Source organism: Mobula hypostoma, chromosome 7, assembly GCF_963921235.1.
Source record: "Mobula hypostoma chromosome 7, sMobHyp1.1, whole genome shotgun sequence".
Lineage (NCBI taxonomy): Eukaryota > Metazoa > Chordata > Chondrichthyes > Myliobatiformes > Myliobatidae > Mobula > Mobula hypostoma.
Genome location: NC_086103.1, coordinates 43,017,567 through 43,036,142, shown reverse-complemented (window position 1 = coordinate 43,036,142; position 18,576 = coordinate 43,017,567). Strand labels below are relative to the sequence as shown.

The 18,576-nt window shown below is 42.2% G+C and overlaps 1 protein-coding gene across 3 annotated transcripts in view; it reads right to left on the bottom strand.

Moving 5' to 3' along the window:
* Positions 1 to 9,032: 9,032 nt before the first annotated feature.
* Positions 9,033 to 18,576, bottom strand: part of LOC134349268 (glucocorticoid receptor-like) — a 103,670-nt gene continuing 94,126 nt past the window's right edge. For all 3 annotated transcript variants that reach the window (XM_063053325.1, XM_063053323.1, XM_063053322.1), the window contains exon 9: positions 9,033 to 14,417. In XM_063053325.1, the coding sequence (XP_062909395.1) occupies positions 14,262 to 14,417 (156 nt within the window). In that variant the 3' untranslated portion in view covers positions 9,033 to 14,261. The remainder of the gene's footprint in view (positions 14,418 to 18,576) is intronic.

Sequence of the window (18,576 nt, the reverse complement as noted above, 5' to 3'; positions counted from 1 at the left end):
CTTTTTCTCCCTCTGTCCCTCTGACTACACCCCTTGCCCATCCTCTGGGTTTTTTTCCCCCTTCCTCCTTTTCCTTCTCCCTGGGCCTCCTGTCCCATGATCCTCTCATTTCCCTTTTGCCTATCACCTGTCCAGCTCTCGGCTCTATCCCTCCCCCTCCTGTCTTCTCCTATCATTTTGGATCTCCCCCTCCCCCTCCCACTTTCAAATCTCTTACTAACTCTTCCTTCAGTTAGTCCTGACGAAGGGTCACGGCCCGAAACGTTGACTGCACCTCTTCCTTGAGATGCTGCCTGGCCTGCTGCATTAACCAGCAGCTTTGATGTGTGTTGCTTGAATTTCCAGCATCTGCAGAATTCCTGTTGTATACACAACAGGAGTAGGGCACTACAAGCTGCTGAAGGTGCAGATAGAAAATAAATGCAGAATAAAGTGACAAGGAACATTTCTTACAGTCTTCTTGTGAGTGACGTGGAGAAATCTAAACTTACGTTTAGATATAGCTGTGTTTATTTTAATGTTTCCTTCTAAAATCAGCAGTGAATCTCTGCAAGAATTGTTTGCCCAAAGCAGTATTTAGCCACAGCTCATGAGCGGATTTACAATTCCATGGGATTAGTGTTTCACTCAGAAATTTGAAAGGCCTGAGCTGAGAAAAATGGAGAGAATCCATAGCTTGCAACCTCAAGCATGCAGTGATTTCACTACTAATGGCAGCAATTGGCCAAAGGGTCAGAAAATGATGAGCGAGTGTGTGTTTTTCAGTAATGCTCTCAAACAGGATCACGGATATTTCGGTAGAGCAAGAAGGGATCAGGAAGATTCCCTACCTCAATAAGATCCAGTGCACCCTTTGAGAAGTTGTGGAATGGTATTGTCGCTCACTAACAATGCTAGACCAATAGTTGTGGACTTGACCACATTATAGAAATTGTCTGGAAAACCTTTTGGTTATGCCAGTTTATAGAATCTTAACATTTTTCAATCTTTAACATTGTTAGCTATGAAAAATGATCTAGTGCTTTCTCTGCATATATGATGAAATAACTTTCCTTGGGCTTCTAACCGGGTACAGGTAATGGATGATTTTAATGTTATTTAAAATCGATACCTGTATCCGGATGGAAACAAAGAAGTGTTTATTCATTGTTAGCTATGTTAATTGGAGAAAGGGGTAATTTCACTTGCCTCAGATGCTCCTTCCTGCCCAAGTTATTTTCCATGATAAAACACACTCCCGTCAGCAGGCTGAGACACAAAGGCAGAAACCCCCTTTGCTAATGGTTGTCCATTAAACAGCATGGAAAGATCAACTTGCCTTTCAGTTGTTCCTTTATTTATGCTTCCCTCTCCTTCCACTGCCTGTTGATTCTTACCAGAATGCAGGTAAAAACACAATAAAAACAGAAATCCTCTTTACAAAAAGCCTTGGGACAAAAGTAGATGTCAATAAGAGAATCACTCTGAATAAGGATAGAAAAGGGACAGGGCCTTAACACTCCCATTTTCCCTGAGGAATCTTGAAATATTGAGTGGTTATCACTGAAATTGGACTATTGATGATGTCATTGCATCTGCACTCCACTCTGTCCTAACTGACCTGGAAAATAGTGCTTCATATGCCAAGATGCTGTTCATCGACTTCAGCCTGGTGTCAATATAATCACCCTTCAGAAGCCGGTGAGTTAACTGTCCTTGTCATATCTCAACTCCTATTTCTGTAACTGGGTCTTGGACTTCTAGACAGAAAGACGAACATCTCCAGCTCTATCACAAACAAGAGAAAATCTGCAGATGCTGGAAATCCAAACAACACACACAAAATGCCGGAGGAACTCAGCAGGCCAGGCAGCATCCATGGAAAAGAGTAGAGTCGACGTTTCCACCCGAGATCCTGCCAAAAGGGTCTAGGCCCGAAGTGTCAACTGTCATCTATGAGGCAGTCATAGATGAGAGCTACAGGGAGGTAGTCACACCTAGGCTGTCGGAAGCAGGTCGTTGGGTGACAGTCAGAGGGGGGAAGCGAAGGTGAGCAGACAGGTAGTGCAGAGCACCCCTGTAGCCATTCCCCTGAATAATAAGTTTACCGTCCTGGATACTGTCAGCGGGGACGACCGACCAGGTGTGAGCCACGGTGGCAGGGCCTCCGACACTGAGTCTGACGCGGTGGCGCAGAAGGGTGGGACGGAGAAGAGGAGAGCTGTCGTCACTGGAGACTCTACAGGGGAGCAGACAGGAGATTTTGTGGACGTGAGAAGGACACCCGCATGGTTTGTTGCGTCCCAGGTGCCAGGCTCCGGGATGTCTCTGACCGGGTGCACGACATCCTGGTACGAGAGGGAAAGCAACCAGAAGTCGTGACACATGTTGGGACCAACGACATAGGCAGGAAGAGGGATGAGGTCCTGAAGTGTGAGTTTCAGGAACTAGGCAGAAGGCTGAAGAACGGGACCTCAAGGGTGGCGTTCTCAGGATTGCTGCCAGTGCTACGTGACAGTGATGGTAAGAATTGGAGGAGATGGCAGTTGAATGCGTGGCTGAGGAGTTGGTGCAGGGGGCAGGGTTTTAGATTTTCGGATCATTGGGATCTCTTCCGGAGAAGGTGGGACCTGTACAGATTGGATGGGTTGCACCTGAACTCGAGGGGGAGCAATATCCTTGCAGGTAGGTTTACTAGCATGGTTCGGGAGGGTTTAAACTAATTTGCCAGGGGGGATGGGACCTGGAGCGATAGAGCAGTGAAAGAAGTGCATGGAGTAAAGCCAGATCTAACATAGAGAGAGGCTTTGAGGAAAGAGGAGCAGAATAAACGGTGTAAAGGTAGTAAGGTAGAAGGGCTGAAATGTGTGTACCTCAATGCAAGAAGCATCAGGAACAAAGGTGATGAACTGAGAGCTTGGATATACATGGAATTATGATGTAGTGGCCATTACAGAGACTTGGCTGGCACCCGGGCAGGAATGGATTCTTAATATTCCTGGATTTCAGTGCTTTAAAAGGGATAGAGAGGGCGGAAAAAGGAGAGGAGGGGTGGCATTACTGGTCGGGGATACTATTACAGCTACAGAAAGGGTGGGTAATGTAGCAGGAACCTCTTTTGAGTCAGTATGGGTGGAAGTCAGGAACAGGAAGGGAGCAGTTACTCTACTGGGGGTATTCTATAGGCCCCCTGGTAGCAGCAGAGATACAGAGGAGCAGATTGGGAGGCAGATTTTGGAAAGGTGCAAAAATCACAGGGTTGTTATCATGGGTGGCTTTAAATTCCCTAATATTGATTGGCACCTGATTAGTTCCAAGGGTTTAGATGGGGCAGAGTTTGTTAAGTGTGTCCAGGACAGATCCCTGTCACAGTATGTGAACAGGCTGACCAGGGGGAATGCCATACTAGATCTAGTACGAGGTAATGAACTGGGTCAGGTCACAGATCTCTCAGTGGGTGAGCATCTGGGAGACAGTGACCACCGCTCCCTGGCCTTTAGCATTATCATGGAAAATGATAGAATCAGAGAGGACAGGAAAATTTTTAATTGGGGAAGGGCAAATTATGAGGCTATAAGGCTAGAACTTGCAGGTGTGAATTGGGATGATGTTTTTGCAGGGAAATGTACTAAGGACATGTGGTCGATGTTTAGAGATCTCTTGCAGGATGTTAGGGATAAATTTGTCCCGGTGAGGAAGATAAAGAATGGTAGGGTGAAGGAACCATGGGTGACAAGTGAGGTGGAAAATCTAGTCAGGTGGAAGAAGGCAGCATACATGAGGTTTAGGAAGCAAGGATCAGATGGGTCTGTTGAGGAATATAGGCAAGCAAGAAAGGAGCTTAAGAAGGGGCTGAGAAGAGCAAGAAGGAGGCATGAGAAGACCTTGGTGAGTAGGGTAAAGGAAAACCCCAAGGCATTCTTCAATTATGTGAAGAAAAAAATGATGACAGGAGTGAAGGTAGGATCAAATAGAGATAACGATGGGAAGATGTGCCTGGAGGCTGTTGAAGTGAGCGAGGACCTCAATGAATACTTCTCTTTGGTATTCACCAATGAGAGGGAACTTGATGATGGTGAGGACAATATGAGTGAGGTTGATGTTCTGGAGCATGTTGCTATTAAGGGAGAGGAGGTGTTGGAGTTATTAAAATACATTAGGACGGATAAGTCCCCGGGGCCTGACGGAATATTCCCCAGGCTGCTCCACGAGGCGAGAGAAGAGATTGCTGAGCTTCTGGCTGGGATCTTTATGTCCTCATTGTCCACAAGAATGGTACCGGAGGATTGGAGGGAAGCGAATGTTGTCGCCTTGTTCAAAAAATGTATTAGGGATAGTCCAGGTAATTATAGACCAGTGAGCCTTACGTCTGTGGTGGGAAAGCTGTTGGAAAAAATTCTTAGAGATAGGATTTATGGGCATTTAGAGAATCATGGTCTGATCAGGGACAGTCAGCATGGCTTTGTGAAGGGCAGATCATGTCTAACAAGCCTGATAGAGTTCTTTGAGGAGGTGGCCGGGCATATAGATGGGGGTAGTGCAGTGGATGTGATCTACATGGATTTTAGTAAGGCATTTGACAAGGTTGCACACAGTAGGCTTATTCAGAAAGTCAGAAGGCATGGGATCCAGGGAAGTTTGGCCAGGTGGATTCAGAATTGGCTTGCCTGCAGAAGGCAGAGGGTCGTGGTGGAGGGAGTACATTCAGATTGGAGGGTTGTGAGTAGTGGTGTCCCACAAGGATCTGTTCTGGGACCTCTACTTTTCATGATTTTTATTAACGACCTGGATGTTGGGATAGAAGGGTGGGTTGGCAAGTTTGCAGATGACACAAAGGTTGGTGTTGTTGTAGATAGTGTAGAGGATTGTCACAGATTGCAGAGAGACATTGATAGGATGCAGAAGTGGGCTGAGAAGTGGCAGATGGAGTTCAACCCAGAGAAGTGTGAGGTGGTACACTTTGGAAGGACAAACTCCAAGGCAGAGTACAAAGTAAATGGCAGGATACTTGGTAGTGTGGAGGAGCAGAGGGATCTGCGGGTACATGTCCATAGATCCCTGAAAGTCGCCTCACAGGTAGATAGGGTAGTTAAGAAAGCTTATGGGTGTTAGCTTTCCTAAGTCAAGGGATAGAGTTTAAGAGTCGCGGTGTAATGATGCAGCTCTATAAAACTCTGGTTAGGTCACACTTGGAGTACTGTGTCCAGTTCTGGTCGCCTCACTATAGGAAGGATGTGGAAGCATTGGAAAGGATATAGAGGAGATTTAGCAGGATGCTGCCTGGTTTAGAGAGTATGCATTATGATCAGAGATTAAGGGAGCTAGGTCTTCACTCTTTGGAGAGAAGGAGGGTGAGAGGAGACATGATAGAGGTGTACAAGATAATAAGAGGAACAGGTAGAGTGGATAGCCGGCGCCTCTTCCCCAGGGCACCACTGCTCAATACAAGAGGACATGGCTTTAAGGGAAGGGGTGGGAAGTTCAAGGGGGATATTAGAGCAAGGTTTTTTACTCAGAGAGTGGTCGGTGCGTGGAATGCACTGCCTGAGTCAGTGGTGGAGGAGGATACACTAGTGAAATTTAAGAGACTACTGGACAGGTATATGGAGAATTTAAGGTGGGGGGCTTATATGGGAGGCAGGGTTTGAGGGTCGGCACAACATTGTGGGCTGAAGGGCCTGTATTGTGCTGTACTATTCTATGTTCTATTAAGTTTGCTGATGACAGTGGTTGACCACATCAACAATGCTAGCAAAATGGCATTCAGAGCGGAGGCAGTGCAGCAGTCTCCCTGGAGAGTGTTTGGAGAGTTAGAGTTAGTTTCTATGGAGCACATATAATGGATGATCTCACCTGGTCCCTAAATACCACCTCTTTCACTAAGAAAGCACAGCAGCATCTCCACATCCTGAGCAGATTGAGACGAGCAAGGCTCCTGCACCTTCTAGCCAATTTTTACAGGAGCACCATTAAGACTGACCTGACCAGCTACATCACTGTCTGGTATAGGAATTACAAGGCTTCTGACCGCAAGGCGTTATAAAGGATTGAGAGGATTATCAGGAGCGCTACTTATGCAGCGGTCTAACAATCTCTTTGACCTTTTCTATCATTAGGATAAGGACTGTTAGGATGGGAAACAGCTTCTTCACCAGTCTGCGAGACCACTGCCACCATCTCATCATGTATCCTGCTTACTTTTAACTTTTGTCTTATTATTTGTTTATGATAATATTACCCTATGTATTGTGTGTGAGATATAGGGATATACTTTGTTGTACATCTTGGTCCAAGGTTTCGTTTGGCATATCAATACGATTGAATGACAATAAACTGAACTTGAAAATGGTTCCACCATCCCTAAACAGATAGGTAATTTCTCTAAAGTTTTTCCTCTTGCCCAACTCCTCCTCACACAAAGTAGATGTTTGTCTTATCACTAAGTGAATCACTTTGTCATCTAATCTACATTCTAATCTCCATGTTTTCTTCTTCAAATTATTACTGGAACCTAAATAACGAGTCAATTCCTGATCAAGATCAACTTTTTCACCCCCTTCCAGATGCCTTTTGCTTGGTCACGACTTTTTGCCAGAGGCGGGCCTTAACATCCCAAGGTGGTTTCCCATGAATTCCAGGTGCCCGGTTGGGAAACCAGATGTTTTATTTTGCAGTCAGTAGTGAGATCTCGGCTGTTGCAACTTCCCTGTGTTAATGCTGTAGGCAGAAAGCATGAGATGGGAAAATAGTGACCTTGGTCATGTGGTGATAAAACCACTTTGCTTGAGAATAAAGTCAGTCCCTTTCATTTAGGACACTTGGCTGAATGTGTACAGTCGGGATGGAAATAATTTATTGATAATCTAATCCAAACAATTTAAATTCGGATTATTTAAATATGTGCATTGTTTCCTCCTCAATGCTACACTAGAGCGCTTAAAACAAAAGGTGGAACAATGAACGAAGTTTCCTGACTCAGAGACAACAGAACAATAGAACAAGAGCTAAATGGATCCATGGAAAATCCCATATTCCATTCTGAGACCAACATTCAAGATACATCGATAATTTTTATCAACATCCTTTAGTTAACATTTTTAATTATTTAAAACAAATCTATAAAATGAATTTAAAATAATTTTAAAAACAAAACCAATCAAGTATCATATTGAAATGAATGGACTTGCGCAAAACACAAGCACGTGAAAACTCCGCTTCAATTTCCAAACAGAAGTGGATATGCTGTATTTTCAAGAGGATCAGTTATATGCATACATATTATGCATTACACACAGTAAAATTATGATTTATATCCCTGTACATAATGCAATGGTCCCGATTGTTCTGGTGTGGGGTGAGTGGGTGGTGGTTACTGCTGCGTACACTTTGTATAACATTACTCCTCCATATCCAGGAGCCCGGTTTCACAGGCTCAGAGGTCCAAGAGCCAGGTATCATGAGCATCAGGTAGGTTTTCAACGTTAATAAAATTTTGTTTCAACAAAACATTCTTAAAGCCCACAACCGTCTGCAAAAAAAAAACTTTTCAACCATGCTATTAGTCAATTAAATATGAAAATTAAAATATTTTATTAAAATAATCAAATGGGTTTACACAAGAACACAAAGAAATAGGAGCAGTAGAAGTCTACCCGAGCTCTCAAGCCTGCCCTGCCGTTCAATATAATTGTACAGCCAATCTGGTTTCTGTTGTGCCACTCCTCTAAAACGCTCAATTATTCATTCTTTCAAGTATTTATCTATCTCTACCTTAAAGATATGTAATAATTTGACCTCATCACTCTCAAGGACAGAATTCCAGAGATTTACTACTCTTTTAAAGAACAAATTTTTACACACATCAGTTTTAAATGACTGTCCCCTTATTTATAGCTATGCTCACTTGTTTACGACTCTCCCAGTGGTGCAAACATCTCGAAGTCTGTCAAGCCTCCTTTGGATTTCATGCTTAAAGATGGACATCACTGATTCTTCTAAACTCCAAGGAATGTAGGTCTAAACTATCGAGTTTCCCATGGTAGTATAAACATCCGCCCCACCACTTGAATAATTTAAACATTTTCTTATAGTACTCCATTACAAAATTATACCATAAAACAGTACAGCACCTGACAGATCATTTGGCTCACTATATTGTGCTTTTTGACGCCAATTTATACTAAATGCTTTCATCCTGTGAATCACCCATCTCTCTCCAGTCTCTTCATATTCGTATATTTTTGTAAGTCTCTTAAAACAAATCGCCTGATTCCAGGAAACCCATTCCAGGCACTTATCACTGTAAAAACATTGTTCATCACTTCACCTATAACTACTCCCCCCTTTAACCTTAAAAATATACCCTTTTGTGTTTGACATTTCTACCCTGGGGAACAAATTCTGACTCCACCTTATCTATGCTTCTCATAATTAAAAAAAAATTAGGTTATTAAGCCTTCAACACTCTAGGAAGAGTAACTCAGTTTGTTTAATCTATTTTTATACTGCATACCCTTCTGCACCTTCTCCACCTCCTCCTAGACCTGCACACACTCTTGTGTGATCTAACTAAAGTTTTATTTAGATGCAACATGACTTCCTCACCCTTATAATCAACACCCCTACTATGGAGGGGTCAAATGCCTTGTCCATGATGATAATGTCCACTGCCTTATCTTCATTAAGCACCTTTATCACCTCCTGAATAAAACCCCATCAAGTTAATGCTGACTATCCCTAAACAGGCTACGCCTTTTCAAATGTTCAATAAATCTTATCTCTCATTATTTGCTCAGATCGATCTCTTATAATTGCCAGGAGGCTCACTTGCCTACAATCTCTATTTACCTTTTTGAACAAAGTGTCAACTTTGCTACTTTCCAATTCTTTTGAACCTCAACTGTTGCTAGTGAGGGCACAAAGATCCTTGTCAAAGTAACAACAATCTACTCACTACTTTCAGTATTCTGAGATATTTTATTGCTCTAATAATACATCTGAAGCTTTGTATTAGTTTCATGAAAAGAAAGAACTTGTTCTAAGCAACAATGGGAGACAGTTAGTGGAAAAGCGAATTTATTATCCAATTTCTGCATTATTGAGAGCTATTCACAATTATTGGACTTAAACACCTGCACAATTAATGCAAATTTCATCTGCAACACTATTAGTAAATGAGACACAACTGCACAAAGATCAGTTCAAAGCATAAAGAGAAGCAGGACCCTGGAAAAACATTCTACAAAACACACACCTGTTGGATTTACATAGTAATTCAAATAAACTAATATTTTTAAGGAAGGTACACACAGGTGTTATCCTATTAATGGATCATCTTACATCAAGAAGATGAGAGACCATGGAGATTAGCAAGCTTTCCATATTACACTTATGAAATTGCTAATGTTTGTTCATTCTTTCCCCCATATTTCAAAATGGCACATTATGAATAAACTATTACACAATCCTGTATATAATCTACAACAGCAATTTTCTTTTGAGGTAATAGAGCCACATTTGATTGTCTGGTCTTTACATTATCTCAGTGCACGGACATTAAAATATACAATCATTATCAGACAGTTCTGAAAAATATTTAAGAGTTTATATCTCTACATTGAGGACACATGCTCATCTGTCCTTCTGTAAAAGGCACACCGTTAATTTTGAAATGTCAGTGTCCTTATGTTTAAGCAGTTTTTAGTCTTGCCAAAATTGGCACCATTTGTAAACCTCATTATGTGATTAGGCAAATTATAGAAAGGTTAATAAAGTACACTGTCACCTTAACAACTTTTATTAATAATTTTCTTAAGATTCTTAATCTGAATCTATAAGCTTTATCAAATTTAATCACTGAGATGAATAAAACAGCTTCAGGTTTGATTAAAACATTTAATTCTTCGTGATTTTGCATGCAATCTGATTCTCATAATGCTTTGGGCACTTATACTAGGTGTGTGTGAATACTGTATTCATAAACTCACTAAAGTCATTTTAAACCCTTCAGCTTCATCTAGCTCCTATTGACAGATTAATGTACTGTGTTCTTGAAACACAATTTGTAGGACACCTGCTAGTAGTATATCTTGTGCTGTTTTTTTTAAATCAGTAATTTGTAGGTACTTTCAGTATTGTGACAAATAACAAACTGTTATCTGAACAAACAAATTTTAACTAGCAATTTATACACCAAATTTAATCTCGATGAGGCAAGTTATATTCAATACCACCTCCTCCCTCCATATATCCATCTAAAAAGCTTATAAAATTTCTCCCTATTTTTCTGTGGTCTTACTTAATCACAAATCAATCTCATTTTAGTATATTTTTATAAACTGCTATATAATTTTTCATCTCATAAGCACATCATTTTTTCCAAATTTTGTTCCTCCCTGCCTGCTACAGACAGAAACATTTATCACTCACTTTGCATCAAAGGTAAACCATTTAAAATCAGTCAGCTATTGTAAAATTGTTACCCAAGGTTTTTGAAGTATATCCTATGCATTGAAATAGTATCAAGAGACTTCAGTTCCTCTGAGCAGCCAGAGGTACATTCAACGTTCTTTCATAATAACTGATGTAGGAGATCACAATTATCCTTGTTTTAAAAAAGCGTGATGAACAAAGATATAGTTTCTAAACTGACAAAGGAACCAAAATCATCCTGTAATAATTCACCAGAAACAGTATATTTAAAGAATCTGCTTAAAATTTGAAAAATATATATCTATGCATTTGTTACTTGGTTACCTATATATTATGCTTAGCTAAATACAAAGGCAGAGATTTGGTTGTATTCTTGAGATAACATCCAAAAAGAACTCTATTTGCAGCATTTATTCATCTCCTTATAATGGAGGGATGTAGTGGTGTGGTCCAGAATTGGCTGGTGTTAGAATTTATTTTTGCTTCTGCTGAATGATGGCTAAAATTGAGAAACCTATTTGGTGCTGTACACATGGTTGTCTTGTTTCTCCTAAGGTGTGGAGGGCAGAAATTAAGAAAAAAAAACGGTCGTCCCCCTCAACGGGTCCAGCCCACACAATAGAATTTTTTAAAATAAAGCACCTTTTGCAAAATAAAACTCCTGATAAAACGACCTGGGCTTTAAGTATTTTTCCCTGTTTATTCTGCATCCTGACTTGTATGGATACAGAGTAGGTGCCAAATCTTTCAAGAAGAAAAATATGAACTGTCAACAACTTATATACTATCACAAAAAAAACTTAAAATCAGGCCTTGGCTAGAGCATTGGTATAAATAGTCACTAGTCACAAACTATATTGAAGGAAAATTGTAGCCATATATTGAAGACATTTTCTTCTCACCCGGATAAGTAATTAGAACAGACAATAGAAGTGAATTCCAATTTTTGGCATAATTATTGAACTTGCTATCCACATGGGATGCAATTTCTCCATCTATCCAAAAAATATAAAATCCTTAGAAAAAGACTGGCTAGGTAGTAGCCCATGTATCCCTATTAAAGAATACTTTCATCAATGTGGGCTATAAATACTCTACACATTTTTACTGGGCTCAATGTTTAATTTCAAGTCACCGAAAAAAAGGTCAGCACCACCATGTGTGGGTCATTAGAAAAGAAACTAAAACAAACTCGTCTCTTTCCACTTGTTCAATAGCTATGGCTATTTACAATATGGGCCATCCACAGTACCAGTACTCATTGTTACACACAGGGACAATTAGTGCAGCACTAATTTGGCTAATCAGGAATCAGAAACTGTAAAAGAACAATGATTCCAGAAAACAAAGTATTTTGATTAAATGCTTAAATCTCTGAATTAAGAATGCAGTGAAATACAAACTTTACTTTTAATTTACCTTTTGCTAAATATGCATTCTAATATGTAGGATTGTTTTTTTTTCTAACTCCCTCCCCCCTCCCAAATATACCACTTTGTTACACCAAAGAGAAATTCATATATAGGGCATATATGGATATACTGTGCAAAATAAATTACAGTTGAATTAAGTGATGTGGTGAAATGATGCAGAATTCCACTGCAGTTGTTGAAACGCTGCCCAACTTCACACCTCAACACCCCCATCTCCCACATTCAATGTCACCATTCTTTTCATGCTAATTTTCAAGCTGATCACCAGAAAGCTGATATTACAAAAATCAAACAGCATTAAGAGTTTTATGGTTTGCTTTGATGCAATTATTTGATAACAAGAGATTCAAAGGGATTGAAACACATTATTAAACATTCTGTCTGTTGACTATAGTTTTGAGTTCTTGGTGAAATCAAGCATTAGGACCCGTATATCAGTTTGTGATGGGAAATAGCAACAAACGTGATTAAATAATTTTGTCTAAACCACATATAATTTTAAACACCATTGCTCTTTGATGTCGTAAGTTCAATGACACAGAATGGAGAAGGATAAAATATTCAAACTATTTCAGTTTTTTCATTTCCTGATTTCTTTGAGGACAATTCTTCTTGCTTTCACCAAGTATATTTCCAGTCTTACCTGCAATAATCATTTTAGCTTGAGTTACCATCCCATCCGTGCAACTATGATCATGAATGAAGTTCGTTATTTCTCTACATTTCAATGGTATTGCCCTCCAATATATTCCAAACTGCATACCACCCAGAAGCATGAATATGGCTGACTGATCAACTAGAAATTTACTGAACACAATGTAATTGCAATCAACCTAACATTGGTTCCTTAAGGTTGTTATAGCCGGGGTTGGTAATGGGGACAAACTCCCACTACCTATTAAATGCTCCCAACGGCGTGCTCCTCAAATAGCCTCTGACAACCAGGTCCAGCTCCTCACCTTCATGCGTGGCTTAGCTACTAAGACCGGCGGAACCATTTCTATTGACAGGAGAAAGGGCAAAGGCAAGTTACTGGCACCTTAAAACCAGTCACTTCAAGCAGATGGGGCTCTTTAGTCATGGTTGGCAGCTCATCTAGAAGGAAAACTCTGAGTCAAACCTCCACTGCCTTGTGGCTATACCCACTCATGAGTAAACCCCGAGGAAAATCCAGAGCTGGAGTCCCTAAGACAGTCCTACATTGTGTTCAATGTTGACTGGCAACTCTTGTTACACTGCTGGTACACAAATGTATTGGTCTCTGCCGCTCCTTTGGGTTTATCAGATGTGTAGAGAGGGGGAGCTTGCTACATGGGCAACAGCTTGCTCTCCGTATTGTACTGCCCAGGCTTGTGTATATAGATAGCAAGGGCGCAATATCCATGGTCAACTCTGACCAACGGAGGCCCTCACAACATTTAAAAACAAAAACTTAAAATCGCTAGCATTCGTCCTACTTTATACCAGACTACTGTCTCTTTAAATGCTATAAGATGCTTACATTAAGGAATGCGTTATCCCCAGTGAAACCAGAGGGAAATTTTCCTAATTAATATTGTGGAGTCTATCACAGAAGTTGTGTGGGCTCCATTATGGAGCAGGAGCATAAATCTACCAGCATTGGTGAACCAACAAACACTGGAACTGAATGAAATAAAGTTATAAAATTTCACATTACCAAAGGTAATTAATAAACACATCATCATATATGGCCACTGTCAATTCCTATGTAACCCGGGATGCATTTTATACAGGATGACATACATAATCCACGCTTGAAAATGCATATAATTTCCAGAAATATGTTTGCCCCTTTCAAATCACACATTAAATTTTTTAAGGTAGTTCAAATACCAGTTTGTTGATCAGTATATTACAAAATGATCAGTTTTTACACATTTACATTAAAGCAATGGGCAAGTTTACTTGTACAACATAGAATTTCATGACTGTTATAAAGGAAAACTTTTATCAGGCTCAAATTCCACTTATACAAAAAAAAAATACAGATAAAGAAAATACTGAGTAAATTACCAGTTCTCCTACATTAACAATAGAGGAAACTGTCCAAATTGGCTACATTAGACTTAAAAAGCTTAAAAAAGGCACAATTTTCCCTTTTCTGATATACACTGTAAACTTCTCATTAGAATGCATGCATAAAATCAAACTGGTATCACAGTACACAAAAATAAATTTCACAACAAACTACATGCAGATTTCTGTCACTTATATTTTTTCAACGTACAGTCTCCAGGCTGTAAAACTGTTTCCTTTTTACCTCAGCCCAGGCCTAACCCTCTGTAGTGCATATGACATAATGGCAAGCGCTTGCAGGACAAACTTTTCCAAAATCCGATCACTTTGCAAAAAGGAACGGAGGATAACTTTAAGGCATTTTTTTCCTTTTTAAGGCAGTCATTTATGGTGAAACCGAAGCTGTTTAGCCATTCCCGCCATGACCTTTGGTAACTGGTTGCTAATAACTTCCACCAACATTTCCGGGAACTCCACTCTGAGAGTCTTTGATTCCACGAAGGTATAAAAACAAAACTGCAACAACCCTTCAACCAACTATAAGAAAAAATAAGAAGTATATTAGCAAAGCAAATGTTCAGTAATGCTACATTACTTTACAGGAACTAAATTTGTGAACATGCAAAAATGCTACAGAACAAACATGCTAATAGAGGACGCAAACACGAGGAAATCTGCAGATGCTGGAATTTCAAGCACCACCTATAAAAGTTGCTGGTGAACGCAGCAGGCTAGGCAGCATCTCTAGGAAGCGGTACAGTCGACATTTCGGGCCGAGACCCTTTGTCAGGACTAACTGAAAGAAGAACTAGTAAGAGATTTGAAAGTGGGAGGGGGAGATCTGAAATGATAGAAGACAGGAGAGGCAGGGATGGAGCCAAGAGCTGGACAGTTGATTGGCAAAAGGGATGCGAGAGGATTATGGGACAGGAGGCCGAGGGAGAAAGAAAAGGTGGGGGGGGGAGCCCAGAGGATGGGCAAGGGGTGTAGTGAGAGGGACAGAGGGAGAAAAAGAATGTGTATATAAATAAATAACGGATGGGATGCGAGGGGGAGGTGGGGCATTAGCGTAAGTTTGAAAAGTCAATGTTCATGCCATCAGGTTGGAGGCTACCCAGACAGAATATAAGGTAAACAACAACACTCTTAATAATTTCTCCTTTGGCTCCTCCCACTTCCTCCAAACTAAAGGTGTAGCTATGGGCACCCATATGGGTCCTAGCTACGCCTGCCTTTTTGTTGGCTTTGAGGAACAATCTATGTTCCATACCTATTCTGGTATCTGTCCCCCACTTTTTCCTTCGCTACATTGACGACTGCATTGGCGCTGCTTCCTGCACGCATGCAGAGCTCATTGGCTTTATTAACTTTGCCTCCAACTTTCACCCTGCCCTCAAGTTTACCTGGTCCATTTCCAACACCTCTCTCCCCTTTCTAGATCTTTCTGTCTCTACCTCTGGAGACAGCTTATCCACTGATGTCTGCTATAAGCCTACTGACTCTCACAGCTATCTGGACTATTCCTCTTCTCACCCTGTCTCTTGCAAAAACGCCATCCCTTTCTCGCAATTCCTCCGTCTCCGCCGCATCTGCTTTCAGGATGAGGCTTTTCATTCCAGGATGAGGGAGATGTCCTCCTTTTTTAAAGAAAGGGGCTTACCTTTCTCCACCATCAACTCTGCTCTCAAACGCATCTCCCCCATTTCACGCACATCTGCTCTCACTCCATCCTCCCGCCACCCCACTAGGAATAGGGTTCCCCTGGTCCTCACCTACCACCCCACCAGCCTCCGGGTCCAGCATATTATTCTCTGTAACTTCCGCCACTTCCAACGGGATCCAACCACTAAGCACATCTTTCCCTCCCCACCCCCCCCCCAGCTTTCCGCAGGGATCGCTCCCTACGCGACTCCCTTGTCCATTCATCCCCATCCCTCCCCACTGATCTCCCTCCTGGCACTTATCCTTGTAAGCGGAACAAGTGCTACACATGCCCTTACACTTCCTCCCTTACCACCATTCAGGGCCCCAAACAGTCCTTCCATGTGAGGCGACACTTCACCTGTGAGTCGGCTGGGGTGATATACTGCGTCCGGTGCTCCCGATGTGGCCTTTTATATATTGGCGAGACCCGACGCAGACTGGGAGACCGCTTTGCTGAACACCTACGCTCTGTCCGCCAGAGGAAGCAGGATCTCCCAGTGGCCACATATTTTAATTCCACATCCCATTCCCATTCTGACATGTCTATCCACGGCCTCCTCTACTGTAAAGATGAAGCCACACTCAGGTTGGAGGAACAACACCTTATATTCTGTCTGGGTAGCCTCCAACCTGACGGCATGAACATTGGCTCCTCTAACTTCCGCTAATGCCTCGTACCCCACCCGTTATTTATTTTTATGCACACATTCTTTCTCTCACTCTCCTTTTTCTCCCTTTGTCCCTCTGACTATACCCCTTGCCCATCCTCTGGGTTCCCGCCCCCCCCGCCGTCTTTCTGCCCGGGCCTCCTGTCCCATGATCCTCTCATATCCCCTTTGCCAATCACTTGTCCAGCTCTTGGCTCCATCCCTCCCCCTCCTGTCTTCTCTTATCATTTTGGATCTCTCCCTCCCCCTCCCCCTCCCGCTTTCAAATCTCTTACTAATTCTTCCTTCAGTTAGTCCTGATGAAGGGTCTTGGCCTGAAACATCGACTGTACCTCTTCCTAGAGATGCTGCCTGGCCTGCTGCATTCACCAGCAACTTTGATGTGTGTTGCTGGAATATAAGGTGTTGTTCCTCCAACCTGAGTGTGGCTTCATCTTTACAGTAGAGGAGGCCGTGGATAGACATATCAGAATGGGAATGGGACATGGAATTAAAATGTGTGGCCACTGGGAGATCCTGCTTCTCTGGTGCACAGAGCACTGGTGTTCAGCGAAACGATCTCCCAGTCTGCATCAGGTCTCGGTCATATATAGAAGGCCACATCGGGAGCACCGGACGCAGTGTATCACCCCAGCCGATTCACAGGTGAAGTGTCGCCTCACCTGGAAGGACTGTCTGGGGCCCTGAATGGTGGTGAGGGAGGAAGTGTAAAGGCATGTGTAGCACTGGTTCCGCTTACAAGGATAAGTGCCAGGAGGGAGATCAGTGGGGAGGGACGGGGGGGACGAATGGACAAGGGAGTCGCGTAGGGAGCGGTCCCTGCGGAAAGCCGGGGGGGGGGGCAGGGAAAGATGTGCTTAGTGGTGGGATCCCATTGGAGGTGGCGGAAGTTACGGACAATTATATGTTGGACCTGGAGGCTGGTGGGGTGGTTGGTGAAGACAAGGGGAACCCTATTCCTAGTGGGGTGGTGGGAGGATGGAGGGAGAGCAGATGTGCGTGAAATGGGGGAGATGCGTTTGAGAGCAGAGTTGATGGTGGAGGAAGGGAAGCCCCTTTCTTTAAAAAAGGACATCTGTCCTGGAATGAAAAGCCTCATTCTGAGAGCAGATGCGGCAGAGACAGAGGAATTGCGAGAAGGGGATGGCATTTTTGCAAGAGACAGGGTGAGAAGAGGAATAGTCCAGATAGCTGTAAGAGTCAGTAGGCTTATAGTAGACATCAGTAGATAAGCTGTCTCCAGAGACAGAGACAGAAAGATCTAGAAAGGGGAGGGAGGTGTCAGAAATGTACCAAGTAAACTTGAGGGCAGGGTGAAAGTTGGAGGCAACGTTAATGAAGTCAACGAGCTCAGCATGCGTGCAGGAAGTTGCGCCAATGCAGTCGTCGATGTAGCAAAGGAAAAGTGGGGACAGATACCAGAATAGGTTTGGAACATAGATTGTTCCACAAAGCCAACAAAAAGGCAGGCATAGCTAGGACCCATACGGGTGCCTATAGCTACACCTGTAATTTAGAGGAAGTGGGAGGAGCCGAAGGAGAAATTACTAAGAGTAACGACTAATTCCGCTAGACGGAGCAGAGTGGTGGTAGAGGGGAACTGGTTGGGTCTGGAATCCAAAAAAGAAGTGGAGAGCTTTGAGACCTTCCTGATGGGGGATGGAAGTATATAGGGACCAGACATCCATGGTGAAAATAAAGCGGTGGGGGCCAGGGAACTTATACTGGTGCCTGGCCTGCTGCGTTCACCAGCAACTTTTATGTGTGATGCTAACAGAGGAGATATTTAATCACCGAATTCTAGAAACAACTCCTCAGATGACCACTTACTATTCTGATCTTAGTTGCGATCATGGTTTTATTGTGTAGAAAAATAATGATGAGCTTTCATGCAACACACATCAAAGTAGCTGGTGAAGGCAGCAGGCCAGGCAGCATCTCTAGGAAGAGGTACAGTCGACGTTTCAGGCCGAGACCCTTCGTCAGGACTAACTGAAGGAAGAGTTAGTAAGAGATTTGAAAGTGGGAGGGGGAGGGGGAGATCCAAAATGATAGGAGAAGACAGGAGGGGGAGGGATGGAGCCAAGCTTTCATGCCTGATTTTCAAGTTTTCTCTTTTCCCATGATTTGATGCCAAAATTAATCATCACAAGGCTGTTAACTCTTGTAATATTCGTATCTATGGTTAGGGATAATTGTTTGTCTAATCCTTTTAAACCAAGTGAACATTTAAATTCTTAAAGAATGACTTGAATTTATTCAAAAAGGTTGAATTTTGAAACAAGACCAAGTAGAATGTAAGTAAGTACCTTTTTCTTGATTAC